Source organism: Aotus nancymaae, unplaced genomic scaffold (genome assembly GCF_030222135.1).
Source record: "Aotus nancymaae isolate 86718 unplaced genomic scaffold, 86718_ANA_hifiasm-v0.15.2.pri h1tg000210l, whole genome shotgun sequence".
Taxonomy (NCBI): domain Eukaryota; kingdom Metazoa; phylum Chordata; class Mammalia; order Primates; family Aotidae; genus Aotus; species Aotus nancymaae.
In genome coordinates this window covers 2,575,024-2,595,215 of record NW_026988625.1, presented here as the reverse complement: position 1 = coordinate 2,595,215, position 20,192 = coordinate 2,575,024, and the positions used below count along the sequence as shown (strand labels likewise).

Genomic DNA, 20,192 nt, shown 5'->3' with positions numbered 1-20,192 from the left:
GCACTTTAATTCTGCACACGTCAGCTGGGAATCTTTTATGGGGCGATAAAACAGTTTCATGGTGATCATGTCATGTGAGGAGCAGCTGCAGGAGTGGAATCCTGTTATCCTGGAGGTCAGGTCTCTGGGGTGGGGGCTGGCAGAGGTTTGAGGGAAGCGGCTTTGGCTGGCTCCACACTACTCAGTCAGCCCAGTAAGGGGACTGGCACCCTCCTCATCCTGTCATTGGGCAATTCGAGCAGAGGCTCGGCGCCCTCTCTCAGGGATTCTGGGATTACAATGGAAGGAAGGTTTATTTATTTATTTATTTTTGAGACGAAGTTTTGCTCTGTCACCCAGGCTGGAGTTCAGTGGCGGGATCTCAGCTCACTGCAACCTCTGCCTTCCAGTTTCAAGCCATTTCCCTGCATCAGCCTCCCAAGTAGCTGGAATTACAGATGCCTGCCACCACACTTAGCTCATTTTTTGTAGTTTTAGTAGAGATGGGTTTCGCCATGTTGGCCAGGCTGGTCTCGAACTCCTGACCTCAGGTGATCTGCACGCCTCGGCCTCCCAAAGTGCCGGGATTACAGGGGTGAGCCATCATGCACGGCTAGAAGGTTGAATTTTATGACTTAGATTTGCAGATTCTGTGTATGACTGAACATGTTACATGCACTGAGTCTGGTGATACTTGTATTGTCCACTTGAGGTGGTAGCAAGACCTAGAAATGAGAACTTGCTACTGAGATAGGGCAGGATGAGGGGCAGGGGCTCAGCCCAGATCTAACATAACCAATCAGAAAAAAGGAAAGATGGTCAAGATCTGTGATTTCCAAATACGGGCTCAGCTTTCTGGGAATCACCCATGGAAGTTGCAAAGAACCTGTCTTCTTGGGCCCCTCCTCAGAGGTGGGAAGTCACTCCACCTGGGTGGGGCTCAGGAATGTGCTACTTAAAATTTTGCATTCTGGGGTCAGGTTTGGTGATTCACACCTGTACTCTCAGCACTTTGGGAGGCCAAGGTGGGAGGATTGCTTGAGACCAGCCTGAGCAACATAGTGAGACCCCATCTCTATAAAATTAAAATTTAAAAAAAAATTGCGCTCTTTGAGTCTGAGTGACCAGGATTAGGAACCATGACCCAGATAGGCTATAGTGGGGACCCCTTTCTTGCTGTCCCCTCTCTTAGTCCCTGTCCAAACTGATTCCATGTTCCCCAAATTGGATACTACAAAACTCTCCCTCTCCCTGCCAGCAATCAACGAGTAGTCCCGGCCTTAGCATCAGACATGTAAGTGACCCTCACTTTAGAAGGGAAAAGAGTTAAAGGGCCCAGAGTCCAGGCAGGTCTTGGCCATTGCTTCTGCCCTCCCCCACCCGCTGGAAAGGAGAAGGACCTTTATGCTATCTTCCCGGGTTCCTCTTTGAAGGGCATCGTCAAACGTTTGTTATCGCTTGCTCTGAACTATTGAGTAGTTGTTGCAGAAGCGGTTGTGCAGGTGTTGGGACCACACAGGGAAGTGACACACAGTTGCTGCCTGCTGCTCACAGCCTTGCTGGGGAAAACGGGAACGCACAGAGCACAGCGGGCACCAAATGCTCTCATTTGTCTCAGCCATCCCTGGAGCCTTAGTTTAAAATAGCTTTTTTTTTTTTTTTTTTCCCCGAGATAGGGTGTTGCTCTCTTGCCCAGGTTAGAGTGCAGTGCCATGATCTCGGCTCACTGCAAACTCCGCCTACTGGGTTCAAGTAATTCTCATGCTTCAGCCTCCTGATGGATTACAGACATGCGCCACCACACCTGGCTAATTTTTGTATTTTTGGTAGAGTTGAGGTTTCACCATGTTGGCCAGGCTGCTATCAAACTCTTTTTTTTTTTTTTTTTTTTTTTTTGAGATGGAGTTTCGCTCTTGTCACCCAGGCTGGAGTGCAATGATGTGATCTCGGCTCACTGCAACTTCCACCTCCCTGGTTCAAGCAATTCTCCTGCCTCAGCCTCCTGAGTAGCTGATATTATTACAGGTGCCTACCACCACACCTGGCTAATTTTTGTATTTTTAGTAGAGACAGCGTTTCACCATGTTGGCCAGGCTGGTCTTGATCTTCTGACCTCAGGTGATCACCCGCCTTGGGCTCCCAAAGTGCTGGGATTACAGGTGTGAGCCACCGTGTGTGGCCCGGTTTCAAACTCTTGATCTCAGGTGATCCTCCCACCTTGACCTCCCAAAGTGCTGGAGTTACTGGTGTGAGCCACTGCTCCTGGTGCTTTTGATACTTTCTTAGTAGTAAAAGCAACCTAGAATTTGGGAGAAAAGATCAAACTCTTAATGGGACATGTGTTATTTAAATTACTTTGGATGTTACCTCTGGAAGGTATTTATCAACCCATCTTCTCACTTCTTTGGAAGCTCAGAGGCCAGAGGCCTTGCCTAGTGTATCTCAGGATGGCCAGCAAGTCTAAAATCATAGGCTGATCACGTCTCCTCCTTCAAAACCCTGGGGATTCCCAGCCACCTGCTGAGTAAAGTCATCTTCTTATGGAGCATGTGAGCCCTGTGATCAGCCCCCTCCCTGGGATCCTCCTCCCTGGACCGCCCCTCGGTCTCTCCCTGCCTCTGCCCATGCCCCTCCCCCAAGTGAACTCTGACTCAGTGTCTAAGGCTCTGCTCTGTTGTCCACCCCTCTGGGATGCCTCCTCCTTGTACCACTTCCCCGCATCCAGGAAGTGCTTCCATGGAGCCATGCCCGACTCATAGTGCAGCACACCACAGTCGTGGGTTAGCAGCCGACCTGCATGTTGGGCTGTGTCTGGTGCCCCTCCATACCTTCGCCCTTGCCCATGTACCTCTATCATCTGATGACAGCCTGGGGAGCAGGCCCCTGCAAAATCAGGTTCACAGACACTCCCACAGGAGCCTCGAGCCTGACAGAGGTACAGTGGGCATCGTCTGAGCATGAGTTGATGCTTGTAGGCAGGATCAGGCTCCTAGACTGATAGGGGGACTTTTCTTATATCTCCCCAGGGAACAGAAGGCCAAGAGGAACAGCCAGTGGGTGCCCACCCTGCCCAACAGCTCCCACCACCTGGACGCCGTGCCGTGCTCCACGACCATCAACAGGAACCGCATGGGCCGGGACAAGAAGAGAACCTTCCCCCTTTGGTGCGGATGTGTCGCTGTGCTCACTCTCCATACTGATTCCACCTTAGTTCTCCAGCAGATTTCAGTTCCCTCCTCCCCAGAAAAACACTGTGCTTTGACCTTGTGCTCCCCATGATGCTGCAGTACCTCCTCCTCTTCGAACTGCTGTTTCCCTGACTTCCAGGATGTCATCTGCAGTCTCCCTGGCTCTGCCTGCTGTCACCTTGCCGTGTCCTCCTCACCTCCCTGGCCCTTCAAGTGGAGTTCTGGGGGCGCAGTCCTTGGGCCCTTTCTCTGCCCTCAGTTTCTCACGGCCTGGTGCTGCCACCACCACCGCACTCTGCCCCACCCTGACCCTGCCTCAGGCCCGAGAACACCCTCACTGCTGTCAGAACGCCCAGATCTCCTGCCCTGCAGATCCCTCTGCTGAGGCTCAGCCCCGTTCTCCCTCTTCCTCTTTCCTTTCCTCTTTCCTTCCTTCCATCATTCGTCCTTCCTTCCTTCTGTCATTCCTCCTCCTCTCCCTCCCATCCTCCTTCCTCCTTTTCCTTCTCTCTTCCTTCCCTCCATCTCTTTTTCTCATCCCTAGTTGACTGTCCCCTTCTCCATTAGAGTGGCCACCCCTTTTCTCCAGCATCCTTCTCCCTTTCCCGGTCTGTTTCCCAGCTCATTCATGCCTGGCCCTCAGCTTATTTCTCTCCGTGTCTTCCATCTGCTTCCCAGGATCCCTGGGGGCACTTCTCAGCCCTCTCCATGCTCCCAGACGCCCTTAGGTTTCTTCTGTCCTCCAGCTCCATCTTACCAACCTGCCTGCCTGACTCTTCCCTCTTTATCTTCCCAAAATACCCAACTCCATTGCTTGGAATCCTCCTGGTACTCCCTCACAGCAGTGGCCAGTTTGCATAGCCTGAGAGGAGAACTGTGGGTGCTTCAACATCCGCTAGCTTTGCAGCATTCCCGACCACTGCTCCTCAGGGAATCTGTGCTCTGTGGTCTGTTGGCGCATCCTCAGCAGTTCCTCCATTCACCTGCCTTGGCCTTGCTGGAATATTTCCTCTGGAAATGTCCTTCTCCTTTCCCACAGCGTTCCATGAAAGTCGTACTGAGTTTCAGGCTTCAGTATACCTTCTCAGTACGTCTAGGTTTTGTTCCAACACTGCCCAAGTCGATCCTATTGCAGACAGACTGGTGCTTGTCATTTATGGCCCCACCTGTCCCCATTAGACTGTGGCCCCAGGACTCCTGTTGGGCTCGTCTGCTACCTCAGCTGTTAGCTGACAAGTGGCCTTGTCCTCCAGACAGGTATGCAGAGGCCTGCTCTGCAGAGAAGGAGGCTGAAAACTCACATCCCTAGGGCCCTGACACCCTCACTGACTTGCTGCCATTTTGCTTTCAGCTTTGACGACCATGACCCTGCTGTGATCCACGAGAATGCATCTCAGCCTGAGGTGCTGGTTCCCATCCGGCTGGACATGGAGATCGACGGGCAGAAGCTGCGAGATGCCTTCACCTGGAACATGAATGGTACAAAGCAATCCGGCTCTGCTGGGGCTGGCCCCAGCCCCTGTGTGTTACGTAGAACAGTCCCCTTTCCTGCCAGCTGCCTGTCAGGCAGATTCTGGACCTGACACGTAGGACATCAGGGCATAGTTTTGGAGTCTGGGGGTCTGGGTTCAGTCCCGGTTCTGCTGCTATTCACTGTGGATTGGGCATGTGAGCCTCGGACTCCTTTCCCCATACTGAGGTTGCGTAGCCCAAGGGGCCTGGCATGGGAGGGGGCTGGTCCGCATAGCATGAATGATGATGACAGTGCCACTCAGACCCAGTTCAGCCCCCAAGCCCTGCACACACCCGTCTTGGGTCCTATCCGCCACGCTGCTTCTGCTATTCGAGGCTGCCTGTGTGCTCCCATGCCTCTCTCCTCCCCTAACTGGTCATCTCTTTGGACATCCTTACTCTGTAAGTCCTGGGTCAGATGCCGTCTCTTCTGGCTCTTCCTGAGCTTCCAAAGCCTGAAGAACTCTGTCTTTGTGCAAATGTAGACAGCAGATTAGAAGGACCTGCATCCCAGGTGTTTAGAGTGCTTATCCCATCTGGGAGGGAGGATTGTGCATGCATTTATTTGTTTCTCTATTTTTTTCTAAGTCTGTTAGAATGTATTTTTAAATTTTATTTTATTACTTTTTTTTTTGATACAATCTCACTCTGTTGCCAGGATAGAGTGCAGTGGCGCATTCTCAGGTCACTGCAGCCTCTGCCTCCTGGGTTCAAGCGATTCTTGTGCCTCAGCCTCCTGAGTAGCTGGGACTACAGGCAAGCACCAACCGCACACAGCTAATTTTTGTATTTTTAGTAGAGATGGGGTCTCACCATGTTGGCCAGGATGGTTTCAATCTCCTGACTTCGTGATCCGCCTGCCTTGGCCTCCCAAAGTGCTGGGATTAACAGACGTGAGCCACGACGCCCAGCTATTATTACTATTTTTTTTTTTTTAGATCTTATTGCATAGCAATTTTTTTTTTAATTAGTATCTGTATCCTCCCGAACTTTTTTTTTCCTTTTTAGCACCTGCTGCTCTGAAACTTTTTTTTTTTTTTTTTTGAGACGAAGTCTTGCTCTGTCTCCTGGCTGGAGTGTAGTGGCATGATCTTGGCTTACTGTAACCTTTACCTCCCGGGTTGAAGTGATTCTCCTGCCTCAGCCTCCCAAGTAGCTGGGACTACAGGCGCCCGCCACCATGCCCAGCTAATTTTTGTATTTTTAGTAGAGACTGGGTTTCATCATGTTGGCTAGGATGGACTCAATCTCTGAACTTTGTGATCTGCCCGCCTTAGCCTCCTAAAGTACTGGATTACAGGCATGAGCCACTGTGCCTGGCCCTGAAAGAATTTTTATAGTTAACATATTCTTTATGTTCAGACAAAGTGCAGTGAATATCATCTTTATTTATTTTATTTTACTTTTTTTTTTTAATTTTTGAGACAGAGTCTCACTCTGTCGCCCAGGCTAGAATGCAGTGGCACAATCTCGGCTCACTGAAACCTCTGCCTCCTGGGTTCAGGCAATTCTTCTGCCTCAGCCTCCCGAGTAGCTAGGACTACAGGCGTGAGCCACCACACCCAGCTAATTTTTTTTGTATTTTTAGTAGAGACAGGGTTTCACCATCTTGGCTAGGCTGCTGTCAAACTCCTGACCTCTTGATCCGCCTGCCTCGGCTTCCCAAAGTGCTGGGATTATAGGCGTGAGCCACCTTGCCCAGCCTCTCTCTGATTTCTTTAGTCTTCAAATGGTTTGGCATATTCTGTTGGGTTGAGGTTTGGCCTTTGTTTGCTAAAACTCCCCTTGCTCTATGTCTCCACAGCAGATGACATAGTTGCAGCATTTTTCTCTCAGAAGGGATTTCCTCAGGGAGGAGAGTATGAGTGGTTGTTGATGTGTGGCTGCCTTGAGCTTTCTGGAAGGATTAGGCTGCTTCCTTTGGTTATCTGCAGGCATTCGGTGTGCTAGGCCTGAGTCCAAAGGCTTCTGTCCAGCCCTGAGAAGAAGGCCTGAGAGCCATGTGCCCAGGTGCCTGTCCCCTAGGGCCCACAGGCCAGCCAGTGACAGGGGATGCCAGTGGGAGGAGCCATGGGTGAGGGAGGACATTGGTGAAAGACTCCAGGAGGTTGTATTAGTGTAGATGGGGACAGGTATGGTTCACTGGTCATGCCCCAGCACAGGGACAGGACAGCCCTTGGGGACCAGGCCACCACCAGTGCTGCACAATGCCTGTTATCTCTGCAGAGCTCCCCGCTTATCTCTGCTGGCTCACATTGTAGTTATTTGTTAATTCTTGTCTCTCCTTCTCCATTTCAACTCTTTAAGGTCAGGGACCTTGTTTTTTTATTGCCATTTTTCTTTTTTTTTCAGACGGAGTTTTGCTTTTGTTGCCCAGGCTGGAATGCAATGACGCAATCTTGGCTCACTGCAGCCTCTACCTCCCAGGTTCAAGTGATTCTCCTGCCTCAGCCTTCCAAGTAGCTGGGATTATAGGCATACGCCACCATGACTGGCTAATTTTTTATTTTTAGTAGAGATGGGGTTTCACCATGTTGGTCAAGCTGGTCTCGAACTCTTGACCTCAGGTGCTCTGCCCTCCTCAGCCTCCCAGAGTTCTGGGATTACAGGCGTGAGCCACGCATCTGGCTGCCTTTTCTGTTAGCATAGAATCTAGCCCAGCATGGGAACTTAGTTGTTCAAATTGGATCAGTCCATACCCTGTCTTGTTACCTTTCCTTAGGCAACACATAGAAAGTTCCTGTTTGTTTATACCCCTGCCCTGTTCCAGAAAGGATGTAAGGAAGCCTACAATAAGGACACTGGGCCCAAATGACTAAAGCAAATGAAAATGGAGTGGTTAGGAAAAACTGGATAAAGAGGAAAATGAAGCTAGGTGGTATAAGAGGCAGCTCGAACTCAGATTTTATTTGGTTAACATTGCTGGGAGTTGGGCACCGCTCTGGGCCTTTTTAGAACCAGGCAGAATGAAACGTGAAGATCATTTGCACACTCAGTGTGGTCTAGGTTAGCAGCACCCTGTGGCTCCGAAGAAGTAGAATCACACATGGTTCTGAAATCTGAGATTTCCTACAGCCCTCAGGAAAAGGGCATGGTATATTAAGTAAGGAAGACCAGGATTGCCAGTGAACTCCACAGTGAGTTTCACTGGGCTGTTCCTCCTGGGAGTCTTCATGTAAAATACGATGCCCATGGAAAGTAATTTAGAACAAAGTCTTTTCTTTTTTTTTTTTGAGACAGAGTCTCACTCTGTTGCCAAGGCTGGAGTGCAGTGGTGCGATCTCGGCTCACTGCAACCTCCACCTCCTGGGTTCAAGCAATTTTCCTGCCTCAGCCTTCTGAGTAGCTGGGATTATAGGCATGCACCACCACGCCTGGCTAATTTTTGTATTTTTAGTAGAGACAGAGTTTTACCATGCTGGTCAGGCTGGACTCAAACTCCTGACCTCGTGATCTGCCTGCCTTGGCCTCGTACAGTGCTGGGATTATAGGCGTGAGCCACTACGTCCTGCTAGAACAAAGTCTTAACAGGTGGAAAACCAAAATAGTGTTGTTCTGCGAACTCTTCCTCAGCTCTGGGTGGTATTTGGCATTTGTAAGAGCTGTGATTCTTAACTGGTGGTTAGAAGGCAATGCCAAAATTGCTATTGATTTGCTTTGAAATTTCAAATCATCTTAAAGGTGGGCATGAGAGTCTCTATCACAGAGGGATTATGTATGTGATGTAGCATTACTTGAGTAGCATGAATGAACTGTATGTTCTTCAGGCCACCTTCGGAATCAGGATTGGTCAGGCATGGTAGCTCAGGACTGTAATCCCAGCATTTTGGGAGGCTGAGGAGGGAGAATCACTTGAGGCCAGGAGTTTGAGACCAGCCTGGTCATCATGGTGAAACCCCATCTCTACTAAAAATATAAAAATTAGCTGAGTGTGGTGGCGCATGCCTGTAGTCCCAGCAACTTGGGAGCCTGAGGCATAAGGATTGCTTGAACCCAGGAGGCAGAGGTTGCAATTGGCTGAGATGGTGGCGTTACACTTCAGCCTGGGTGACAGAGTGAGACTGTCTCAAAAAAAAAAAAAAAGGAGGCCAGGCAGGTGGCTCACACCTGTAATCCCAGCACTTTGGGAGGCCAAGGTGGGTGGATCACAAGGTCAGGAGTTCAAGACCATCTTGGCCAACATGGTGAAACCCCGTCTCTACTAAAAATACAAAATTAGCCAGGTATTGTGGCACATGCCTGTAATCCCAGCTACTCAGGAGGCTGAGGCAGGAGAATCACTTGAATTGAGTGGTGAAGGTTGCAGTGAGCTGAGATCCCGCCATTACACTCCAGCCTGGGCGACAGAGCAAGACTCCATCTCAGAAAAAAAAGAAAAAGAAAAAGGAATCAGGATTTTTCTCAGGCTTCTGCTAGGTGTTGTGATGAGTTTGAGGTTATTGTCTCTGAAAAGGACTTGAAGTAGGGCTTCTCTGAATCACTGGCCAAGTATGGTGTCACCTGCCTTAACAGCCTGCTGAGGGAAGGAAGTATTAAAATCCTCCACAAAAGATGAGTTGCCTAACCAGAACACATGTGGACATAGATGCCACCTGTGCCCAGAAGGGGAACAAGGGAATCCCCTCAGGAAGAGGTTTGGAATCTGCCTTGGCACACAGGCAAAGGAGTGGTTAGGGCCCTGAGTGTCTACACTTGGCTATAGGAGGCAAGTTTTTAGAGATTTATATCCACATGCTTGTTTTGGCCTCTAAAAAATTAAATGAGGCGGGGCACAGTTGCTCACGCCTGAGGCTGAGGCAGGCAGATCACTTTAGCCCAGTAGTTTAAGATCAGCCTGGGTGACACGGTGAAACCCCATTTCTATAAAAATTCACCAGATGTGGTGGTGTGTGCCTGTGGTCCCAGCTACTTGAGAGGCTGATGTGGGAGAGTCACTTGAGCCAGGGAGATTGAAGCTGCAGTGAGCTGTGATTGAGCCACTGTACTCCAGCCTGGGCAACAGAGTGAGACCCTGTCTCAAAAAAAAATATTTTTTTAAGTTAAAAATAAAAAATCAAATGATAGATTCAAGAAGCCAAGTAACCAACATGATTAACCCAAAGCAATCCATGCAGACACATCATAATTAAACTTCTGGAAACTAAACACAAAGAAAAAAATCTTGAGAGCAGAGAAAAAGGACAACTTCCTAGGGAAAAGACAGTAAGAATGATGGTAGATTTCTCATCAGAAACTGGAGGCTAGAGGGAGTGGCATGGTTTTTATCAAGTACTGAAAGAAAAGAACTATTCATCTAGAATCCTCTACCCAGTGAAAATAGCGTTCAGGCATGAAGGGGACTTAAGACATTCTTAGATGAAAGAAAACTATCACCTGCAGACCTTCCCTAAAAGAGTGGCTAAAAGAAAGGAAATGATAAAAGAAGAAACTTTGGGACATCAGGAAGGAAGAAAAGAAAGCATGATAAGCAAAAAATGTGGACAAATAAAGTAGACTTTCCTCTCCTCTTGGGTTTAACACATTATGTTTGACAGTTGAAGCAAAAATTGTAACAGTGTCTGATGTGGTTGTAAATGTATGTAGAAAGATTTAAGGCCAGGCATGGTGGCTCACGCCTGTAATCCCAGAACTTTGGGAGGCCAAAGCAGGTTGATCACGAGGTCAGGAGTTCGAGACCTGCCTGTCCAACATGGTGAAACCCCACCTCTACTAAAAATACAAAAAATTAGCCGGTCATAGTGGCACATACCTGTAATTGTAGCTAGTTGGGAGGCTGAGGCAGGAGAATTGCCCAGGAGGAGGAGGTTGCAGCGAGCTGAGATCGAGGCACTGCGCTGCACTACTGCATTCCAGCCTAGGCCACAGAGCAAGACTCAAAAAAAAAAAAAAAAAGGCCTAACTCTATGTTATCTACAAGAAAGTCATTTGAAGTATAATGAAAAAAGTAGGTTGAAAGTAAGAAAGTAAGAAGATGGAAAAAGAGGAAACATTAATCAAAGGAAAGCAGGAGTGGCAATGTTAGTATTAGTAAGGCAGACTTCAAAGAAAATGACCAGAGATAGAGAAGGACATTAAATAATAATAAAAAGAGAAATCCACCAAGAAGATAGAACGATCCTAATTATGTATGTAGCAAACAACAGAGCTGGAAAATATGTGAAACAATATCAGATAGAACTGAAAGGAGAAATACACGAATTCACAATCATATTGGAGACCTTAGCATTCCTCTGTCAAAAACTGATGGAACGGGACAGAAAATTGGCAAAATGATAAAAGATCAAAAACACCATCAACCAACAGAATCCAATTCACATTTATAGGACACTCCAGCATAGCTGAATGCACATTCTTTCCAAGTGCCTATAAAACATATATCATATAAACCATTTAATGGATCATAAAACAAGGCTCAACAAATAAAGAATTGAAACCATACAGATTGTGTTCTCCAACTGCAATTGACTCAAATCCTTGTAAGCTAAATAACAGACTTCTCCGTGGTTCAAAGAGGAAGTCTATAGGGAAATTTAAAAATATATACGGACCTAAATGAAAATGAAAATGCAGCATATCAAAATTTGTGGGATAAAGCTAAATAGTGCTATGCAGATTATCTGTAGCACTAGTACATACATTAGAAAACAGGAAAAGCTTTCCTCAAGTCCATAATCTAAGCTCTCTTATCTCAAGAACCAAAGAAAGAAAAAATGAAACCAAAGCAAGCAGAAGGAAGGACATTTGAAGAGCAGAAATCAATGACTGAAAACAGAAATCAAACAATAGAGAAAGTTAATAAAACCTGGCTGGTTCTTTGAAAGATGAATAAAACTGACAATCTCTAGCAAGGCTGATAAAAAGAACGTAAATTATCAATATCAGGAATGAAATGGGATGTCACCACAGACCCTGCAAATATCAAAAGGAATGGAATACTGCAAACAATTCTATACTTAAGTTTGACAACTTACACAAAATGAATGAATTCCTTGCAAAACACAAATTACTACAACTCATCCAATATCAAATAGCTAATTTGGATTTCCCTATGACTAATAAGGGAATAGAATTTGCAATTTAAAAACCCTAAAAAGTGTCCAGGCATGGTGGCTTTTACCTGTAATCCCAGGTCTTTGGGAGGCTGAGGTGGGAGAATTGCTTGAGGCCAGGAGTTCAAGAACAGCCTGGGCTACATAACAGGATCCCATCTCTAATTAAATTTTCAGATATAAAAAATTATTTCTAAAAAGGAAAAAAAAATTCCTCCCAAAAATACCTCCCGGGCCCAGGTGATTTCATTGGAGAATTCTATCTACCAAATGTTGAAAAATGAATTAACACCAATTCTACACAGTCTCTTCTAGAAAATGGAAGAGGAGAGCGCACTTCCCAATTTTATAAAGCTTGTGTTACACAGATACCAAACCTAAAGACAGTACCAAAAAAGGAAAAATACAGGCCGGGCATGGTAGCTCACGCCTGTAATCCCAGCTACTTGGGAGGCTGAGGCAGGAGAATCACTTGAAACTGGAAGGCAGAGGTTGCGGTGAGCTGAGAGTGTGCCACTGTGCTCCAGCTTGGGAGAGAGTGAGACTTCTCAAAAAATAAAAGTAAAAATAAATTTTTACAGACCAGTATCCCTTATATATGCAAAATCCTTAGCAAAATATTGGGAAATAGAATTTAGTAATATATAGAAATAATTATACACTGTGACAAAGTGGGATTTATTGCAGGGATGGAAGGCTGGGTCAATATTTGATGCTCAATCATGTAATCCACCATATTAACACACTAATGAAGAAAAATCACAGGATCAGTTTGATTGATGAAGAAGAAGCATTTTGTAGAACTCAACACCTGATGATAAAAATGCTCAGAAAAATAAGGATAGCAGGAAACTTCCTCCATTTAATAAAGAGCATCTATTTAGTACAAAAAATCCTGTCACTAACATTTAATAGTGAAAGGTTGCATGCTTTCTGCCAGAGATCAGGAACAAGCCAAATATGTCTGTTGTCACTATTCTTATTCAGTATAGTATTGGAAGTTCTAGCTAATCCAATAAGATGAGAAAAGGAAATAAAAGACATGCAGAGCCGGGTGCAGTGGCTCACGCCTGTAATCCCAGCACTTTGGGAGGCCAAGGCAGGCGGATCATGAGGTCAAGAGATTGAGACCATCCTGGCTAACATAGTGAAACTCCGTCTCTACTAAAATACAAAAATTAGCTGGCGTGGGTGTGAGCCTGTAGTCCTAGCTACTTGGGAGGCTAAGGCAGGAGAATTGCTTGAAGCCGGGAGGCGGAAGTTGCAGTGAGCCAAGACCACGCCATCTAGCCTCACGCCTGGCGACAAAACAAGACTCTGTCTCAAAAAAAAAAAAGTGTAGATTGGAAAGGAAGAAATAAAATTCCATTTGCAGATGACATGATAGCCTTCAGTGGGTGAATAAAGTGTGGCCCCTTTGCACCACAGAATGTCACTTGGCAATAAAAATAAGTGACAAACTGGATGAATCACTGGATAATTTGGCTGCAAAAGTGAACCCTAGCTAATTTTTGTGTTTTTAGTAGAGACAAGGTTTCACCGTGTTGGCCAGGATGATCTCGATCTCTTAACCTCATGATCCTCTGGCTTCGGCCTCCCAGAATGCTAGGATTACGGGCATGAGCCCTTTATTTTTTGTAAAGATGAGGTCTTACTATGTTACCCAGACTGGTCTCGAACTCCTGGGCTCAAATGATCCTCCCATGTGCTGGGATGACAGGTGTGAGCCACTGTGCCTGGCCTAGAACATTCTTGAAATGGTAAAATTACAGAAATGGAGATGGTTAGTGGTTTCCAGGGGCTGGAGAGGGTGATGGGAGTGGGAGGAAAGTGTCTGTGGCCATAAAAAGGCAATGGAGGGGGCCTGGTGGTGGTGGAAATGTCCTGTATCTTGACTTTATTGGAGGAAACTGGGTGCAATGTGCATGGAATTTCTCTGTGTTGTTTCTTGCAACTGCACATGAATCTACAATGATTTCAAAATAAAAAGCTTAATTTTAAAATGCTCTGGGCAGTGTATTCACAGGGTGTTTACCCCATGCACTGGAGGTTCCTGTTGCAGTCTCCACAGAGAAGCACATTCGCTTGCCGAAGTAGCTATTGCTGCCTCTCGGGCTGTTAGGATGCTGGTCTCCAGTGTGTCTTTAGGGGAGAGAGGAAATAGTGAGGCTGTGGTCTGTTAGGCAGACGTGCTTCTTGATGATGGAATCCTGGAATCCTGCTGAATGTTCTGAAGGATTTTTTTTCTTTTCTTTTTTTTTTTTTTTTTTTTCTGGCTTTTTCGGCTTACCCCAGCAAGGCGTCTTGTCCGTAAGATCTAGGTGAAGCAGGGAGAGAATGTTAACTCAGCAGGACGTTGCTGAGGTCTGGCTGGCCACAGATGGTCCCTGTGAGCTCCCATCTGGTACAGCTACCTTTCCAGGATCCGGGATCTGTAGGGACCTCCATGTTTGTGACCTCGTTAAGGCCCTGCTGCTGCTACTGCAGTTGCAGGCCTGAAAGTCGCCATGGCTTGGCACAGTGTGTTTTGCTTACACCGAGGCCTGGTGTTGGCCCAGCCTCTGCGCCATCATGTTGCCAGGAGTTCAGCACAGAGGGGAGTAGAGAGATGGGCACGCAAGCTTCCATGTGCCTTTGCTGGCCTCACCCAGAGCTTCTCATTAGTTAGGATAATCTTAGGCGCCTACCCAACAGTGAGCTCCCAGAATAGGGGGAGTGTTTATGGCCATGACCACCCCCAGGGCATGGATCAGGAGGTATGTGCAGAATGAGGGCTGGGGGCCTGCTAGCCATGTGCTTCCTCCTCCCATTTCCAGTTTCCAGGAAGGCCACCCTCAGTGCCCTGCTCGTGTCTCCTCCATCTGGAGATGTTTGGCTTTGAAGAGGAAGGGGTGGGGGAGGCTGGTCCATGCCCAAGCATGGTGCAATCTGTTGGCATCCCTTCCCTCTCTTGATTTCAGAGAAGTTGATGACGCCTGAGATGTTTTCAGAAATCCTCTGTGACGATCTGGATTTGAACCCGCTGACGTTTGTGCCAGCCATCGCCTCTGCCATCAGACAGCAGATCGAGTCCTACCCCACGGACAGCATCCTGGAGGACCAGTCAGACCAGCGCGTCATCATCAAGGTGGGTGACTTCTTACCCAGCACTGGAGCCTTTCTGGTCCTCGGGGTGGGTGTTATCATGGGGCACTGAGGGTATACCAAGGCCTCAGCAAAAGCCCCTCTTTGGGTTCTGTGTCCTCTGGAAAGTCATAGCACCTGGCTCTGCTCCCTGCAATCTCCCAGGAAGGGCACAGGCTGACTTCTGTAAAGTGTTATATTCTGGACACATTCAAGGGGTGCCTCTGAGGCACTGCTAGGCTCTGAGCAAAGCCCAGAGGTCTAGAGGAGATGAAGGCAGCTGATTGGCTGAGCGAGGCTCAGTGCTCCAGGGTGGCCCAGTAACCCAATAAGATGCTGCCTTAGCGGCCACATTACAGGTGAAGAGGTGGGCACATGGAGAGCTGAGATCACCTGCTGAAGTCACAGACTGGCCAGCTGAGAAGTGGCAGGGCTGGTGATTAGGCGCAGGCCTGCCTCCTGCAGAGCCTGCAGCATAATCCTTGCTGTGCTGAGCCGCCACTGCTGGACTGTGTCTTGAGGGTGAGGGGAGCTTTGAAAACAGGAGGATATGAGAAGTAGGTGAGATTGGCACATGTGATGACCCTAAAAAGGTCAGGGGTTTGGTTTGATTTGATGCCGTACCTTTGGTTTCAATTTTAGAAAAACATTGATGTATAAAAATAAAAGCCATGTTACAAAGGGTTCCTGAAAATAGTCTTTGGAGTGGAAGAGCCTTGGGAGGAGGAATGCCTCTGCCCCATCCGCCATATGGAGCCTGGGCCTGCTACATCCCATTGTGTTTCTCTGTGATACTTTACAAAGATTTTGGAAAATAAGGTGTGGTAATCACCAGCAACTTCCCCAAGTAGAGAACAACTACATATCTTTATTTATTTACTTACTTATTTGTTTATAGACAGAGTCTCACTCTGTCGCCCAGGCTGGAGTGCAGTGGTGCGATCTCGACATACTCCAACCTCCGCCTCCCAGGTTCAAGCAATTCTCCTGTCTCAGCCTCCCAAGTAGCTGGGATTACGGTGCCTGCCACCATGCCTGGCTAATTTTTGTATTTTTAGTAGAGATGGGGGTTTCGCCATATTGGTCAGGCTGGTCTCGAACTCCTGACCTCAGGTGATCCACCCAGCTCGGCCTCCCAAAGTGCTGGGATTACAGGCATGAGGCACTGTGCCTGGCCTAAATACTTTGTTTTCTTGATTGATATTTTAAAATTGTGATAACATTGATAACATAAAATTTACCATTTTAACCACTTGAGTGTAAAGTCAGTGGCAGTACATTCACATCCATGGCTGTGTAGTTATCACCACCATCCATCTCCAGAATTCTATCATCGTTAAAACTAACTCCCCATTTCCCTTCCCCCAGTCCCTGGCAAGCACCATTCTGCTGTCTCTATGAATTTGACCACTCGAGGTGGCTCGTATACATTCCCTAAGGGAATCATGCAGTATTTGTCCTTTTGTGACTGGCTTATTTCACTTAGCAGAGTGTCTTCAAGGTTCATTTATGTTGTACCATGTCAGGATGTCCTTCCCTTTTAAAAATGTGTGTATTTTTAGACAGAGTCTTATTCTGTTGCCCAGGCTGAAGTGCAGTGGCACAGTTACGGCTCACTGCGACCTCTGCCTCCTGGGCTCAAGGAATCCTCCCAGTTCAGCCTCCTGAGTAGCTGGGAAGCTAGGATTAGAGGCACATTCCACCGTGCCCCACTAATTTTTTGTGTTTTTTTGTGGAGATGGGGTTTTGCCATGTTGCCTAGGCTTGTCTCAAACTCCTGGGCTCAAGCCGTCTACCCACCTCAGCCTCCCAAAGTGCTGGGATTATAGGCGTGAGCCCCTGTGCCCAGCCTTTCTTATGAAGGCTGAATAATATTCTATTGTATGGCTCTATTAGATTTTTATTTATTCATCCCTAAAGGACAAACACTTGGGTTGCTTCCACATTTGGCTATTGTGAACCATGCTGCTGTGAACTTGGGTGTGCAAATATCTATTGGCATCCCTGCTTTCATTCATTCATTCATTTAAATGGAGGCTCTCTCTGTTGCCCAGGCTGGAGTGCAGTGGCGCAATCTTGGCTCACTTCAACCTTTGTCTCCCAGGTTCAAGTGATCTCCTGCTTCAGCTTCCAGAAGAGCTGATTACAGGCGCCCGCCACCACACCCAGCTAATTTTTGAGGATTTTTAATAGAGATGGTGCTTCACCACGTTGGCCAGGCTGGTCTCAAACTCTGCCTCGACCTCCCAAACTCCAATGATGCTCCCGCCTTGGCCTCCAAAGTTCTGGGATTATAGGCATGAGCCCCCGCACCTGGCTTCTGGTTTCATTTCTTTTGGGTGTGTACTCAGAGATGGAATTCCTGGGTCGTAGGGTAATTCTGTGTTTAGTTTCTTGAGGAACCACTATACTGCTTTTCTCAGTGGCTGTACCCTTTTATATTCCTACCAGCAAAGCACAAGATTCCAGTTTCACCTGATCCTCACTGATACTTGTTAGTTTCTTTTTCTTTTCTTTTTTTTTTTTTTTAAGACAGAGTCTTGCTCTGTTACCAGGCTGGAGTGTGGTGGTATGATCTTGGCTTGCTGCAACCTCCACCTCCTGGGTTCAAGTGATTCTTCTGCTTAAGCCTCTTGAGTAGGAGCTGGGACTGCAGGTGCATGCCACCACGCCTGGCTAATTTTTGTATTTTTGGTAGAGACGGGATCTCACCATGTTGGCCAGGTTGGTCTCTAACGCCTGAGCTCAAGTGATCCACCCACCTTGGCTTCCTAAACCTGGGATTACAAATGTGAGCCACCACGCTCAGCCAACTTATGTTATTTTCTGTTTTTTGGATAACAGTTATTCTAATGGGTATAAAGTAGTATCTCATTGTGATCTTGATTTGCATTTCCTTAATTCATTAGTGACATTGAATGTCTTTTCATGTGTGTATTGGCCACTTATGTCTTCTTTGGAGAAATATCTGTTCATGTGTACAAGGGTTTATTCCTGGGCTCTGTATTCTGTTCCATTGGTCTGTATGTTGTCTTTATGCCAGCACTACACTGTTTTGATTACTGTAACTTTGTAGTAAGTTTTGAAATCAGGAAGTGTGAGACTCCCCTGCCTCAACTTTTTTCTAAATTCCAAGATTGCTTTGGTTATTTGGGGTTCCTTGAAATTCTACTGGGCATGGTGTCACACTTAAAATCCCAGCATTTTGGGAGGCTGAAGCAGGAGGATCACCAGAGGCCAGGAGTTCAAGACCAGCTTGGGCATCATAGTGAGACCCCCATCTCTACCAAAAAATTTTAAAAATTAGCTGGGTGTGGTGGTGTGTGCTTGCAGTTACAGCTACTCAGGAGGCTGAGGCAGGAAGATTACTTGAGCCCAGCAGGTGGAAGCTTCAGTGAACCATGATCCTGCCACTATACTCCAGCCTGGATGATGGAGTGAGACAAAAAAGAAAAAGAAAAAGAAATTCCATATGAATTTTAGGATAGATTTTTGTGTTTGCAAATAATGCAAGATACATTATTGAGATTTTGATATGTGCTGGCGTTCTATTTGTTGATTGCTTTGGTTAGTATTGGTATCTTAACAATATTGTCTTCAAGTCCATGAACATGGGTTATCTCTTATTTGTGTCTTCTTTTATTTCTTTCAGCAATGTTTTATAGTTGTACAAGTATCATATCTCCTTAGTTCTTATGTATTTTATTCCCTTTTTTTTTTTTTTTTTTTTTTGTAGAGACAGATCTCACTTTGTTGCCCAGGCTGGTATCAAACTCCTGGCTTTAAGCAGTCCTGCCTCAGCCTCCCAGAGTGCTGGGATTACAGGCATGAGCCACTGTGCCTGGCCTGTTTTATTATTTTCGATGCTATTTTAAATTGGATTATTTGTTAATTTCCAGATTGTTCATTATTGGCATATAGAAATGCAACTAATTTTTGTGTGTTAATTTTGTATCCTGCTACTCTTCTGAAATTGTTTATTAGTTCTGAGAGGTTTTTTTTGAAATCTTTGAGGTTCTACATATAAGTTTATATCATCTCTGATGAGGGATTACTTTACTTTTTTTATTTCCTATTTAAATGCCTTTGATTTCTTTTTCTTGTCTAATTGCACTGGGTAGAATGTCCAATACTATGTTGAATATATATAAGAGGGCATCCTTGTCTATTTCCTTATCTTAGAGGAAAAGCTTTCATTTCAGCCTTTCACCACTAAGTATGATGTTACTGCGGGTTTTCCATTTCTGGCTTTTATTTATTTAGTTTGTTGAGTATTTTTGTCATGAAAAAGGTAATGAATTTGTCAAATGGTTTTTTTTTTGAGAAAGAATCTTGCTCATTGGCGCCATCTTGGCTCACTACAACCTCTGCTTCCCAGGTTCAAGCAATTCTCCTGCCTCAGCCTCCTAAGGAGTTGGGACTATAGGCACCAGCCATCACACCCAGCTAATTTTTGTATTTTTAGTAGAGATGGGGTTTCACCATGTTGGCCAGGCTGGTCTCAAACTCCTCACCTGGTGATCTGCCTGCCTCAGCCTCCTGAAGTGCTGGGATTATAGATGTGAGCCACTGTGCCTGGCCTGTCAGATATTTTTTATCTATCAATTAAGATGATCATTTTATTTTTGACCCTGGTTTTTGTCCTTCATTCTGTTAATGTAGTATATTACACTGATCAGTTTTTGTATATTGAACCTTGCATTGCAGGAATAAATCACACTTGGTCCTGGTATGGAATCCCATACCATGGAATATGCTGCTGAATTCAGTTTGCTAGTATTTTTTTGAGGATTTTTGCATCAACATTCATGAGGAGTGTCGGTATTTAGTTTTCTTTCTTGTAGTATTTTTTGTCTGACTTAAGTATTAGGGCAGTGAGTTAAAGAATAGTTTGAGGCTGGGCGCAGTGGCTCACGCCTGTAATCCCAGCACTTTTGGAGGCTGAGGCGGGCAGATCACAAAGTCAGGAAATGGAGACCGTCCTAGCTAACACGATGAAACCCCATCTCTACTAAAAATACAAAAAATTAGCCGGGCGTGGTGGCACGTGCCTGTAGTCCCAGCTACTTGGGAGGCTGAGGCAGGAGAATCACTTGATCCTAGGAGGCAGAGGTTGCAGTGAGCCAAGATCACGCCACTGCACTCCAGTCTGGGTGACAGAACAAGACTCCATCTCGAAAAAAAAAAAAAAGAATAGTTTGAGAAGGATTGGTGTGTTAGCTCCTATTTAAATCTTAGGTAGAATTCACCAGTGAAGCCATCAGGTCTAAGGCTTTTCTTTGTCGGGAGATTTTTTTGGTTATTGATTCAGTCTTTTTACTTGTTAATACCTTCATTTTGA

The 20,192-nt window shown here is 46.2% G+C and overlaps 1 protein-coding gene across 2 annotated transcripts in view; it reads left to right on the top strand.

Annotated features, from left to right (window-relative positions):
* Nucleotides 1-20,192, top strand: part of SMARCB1 (SWI/SNF related, matrix associated, actin dependent regulator of chromatin, subfamily b, member 1) — a 42,965-nt gene that overhangs the window by 9,471 nt on the left and 13,302 nt on the right. For both annotated transcript variants that reach the window (XM_012454109.3, XM_012454108.3), the window contains exons 4-6: nt 3,006-3,143; nt 4,519-4,646; nt 14,689-14,855. In XM_012454109.3, the coding sequence (XP_012309532.1) occupies nt 3,006-3,143; nt 4,519-4,646; nt 14,689-14,855 (433 nt within the window). The remainder of the gene's footprint in view (nt 1-3,005; nt 3,144-4,518; nt 4,647-14,688; nt 14,856-20,192) is intronic.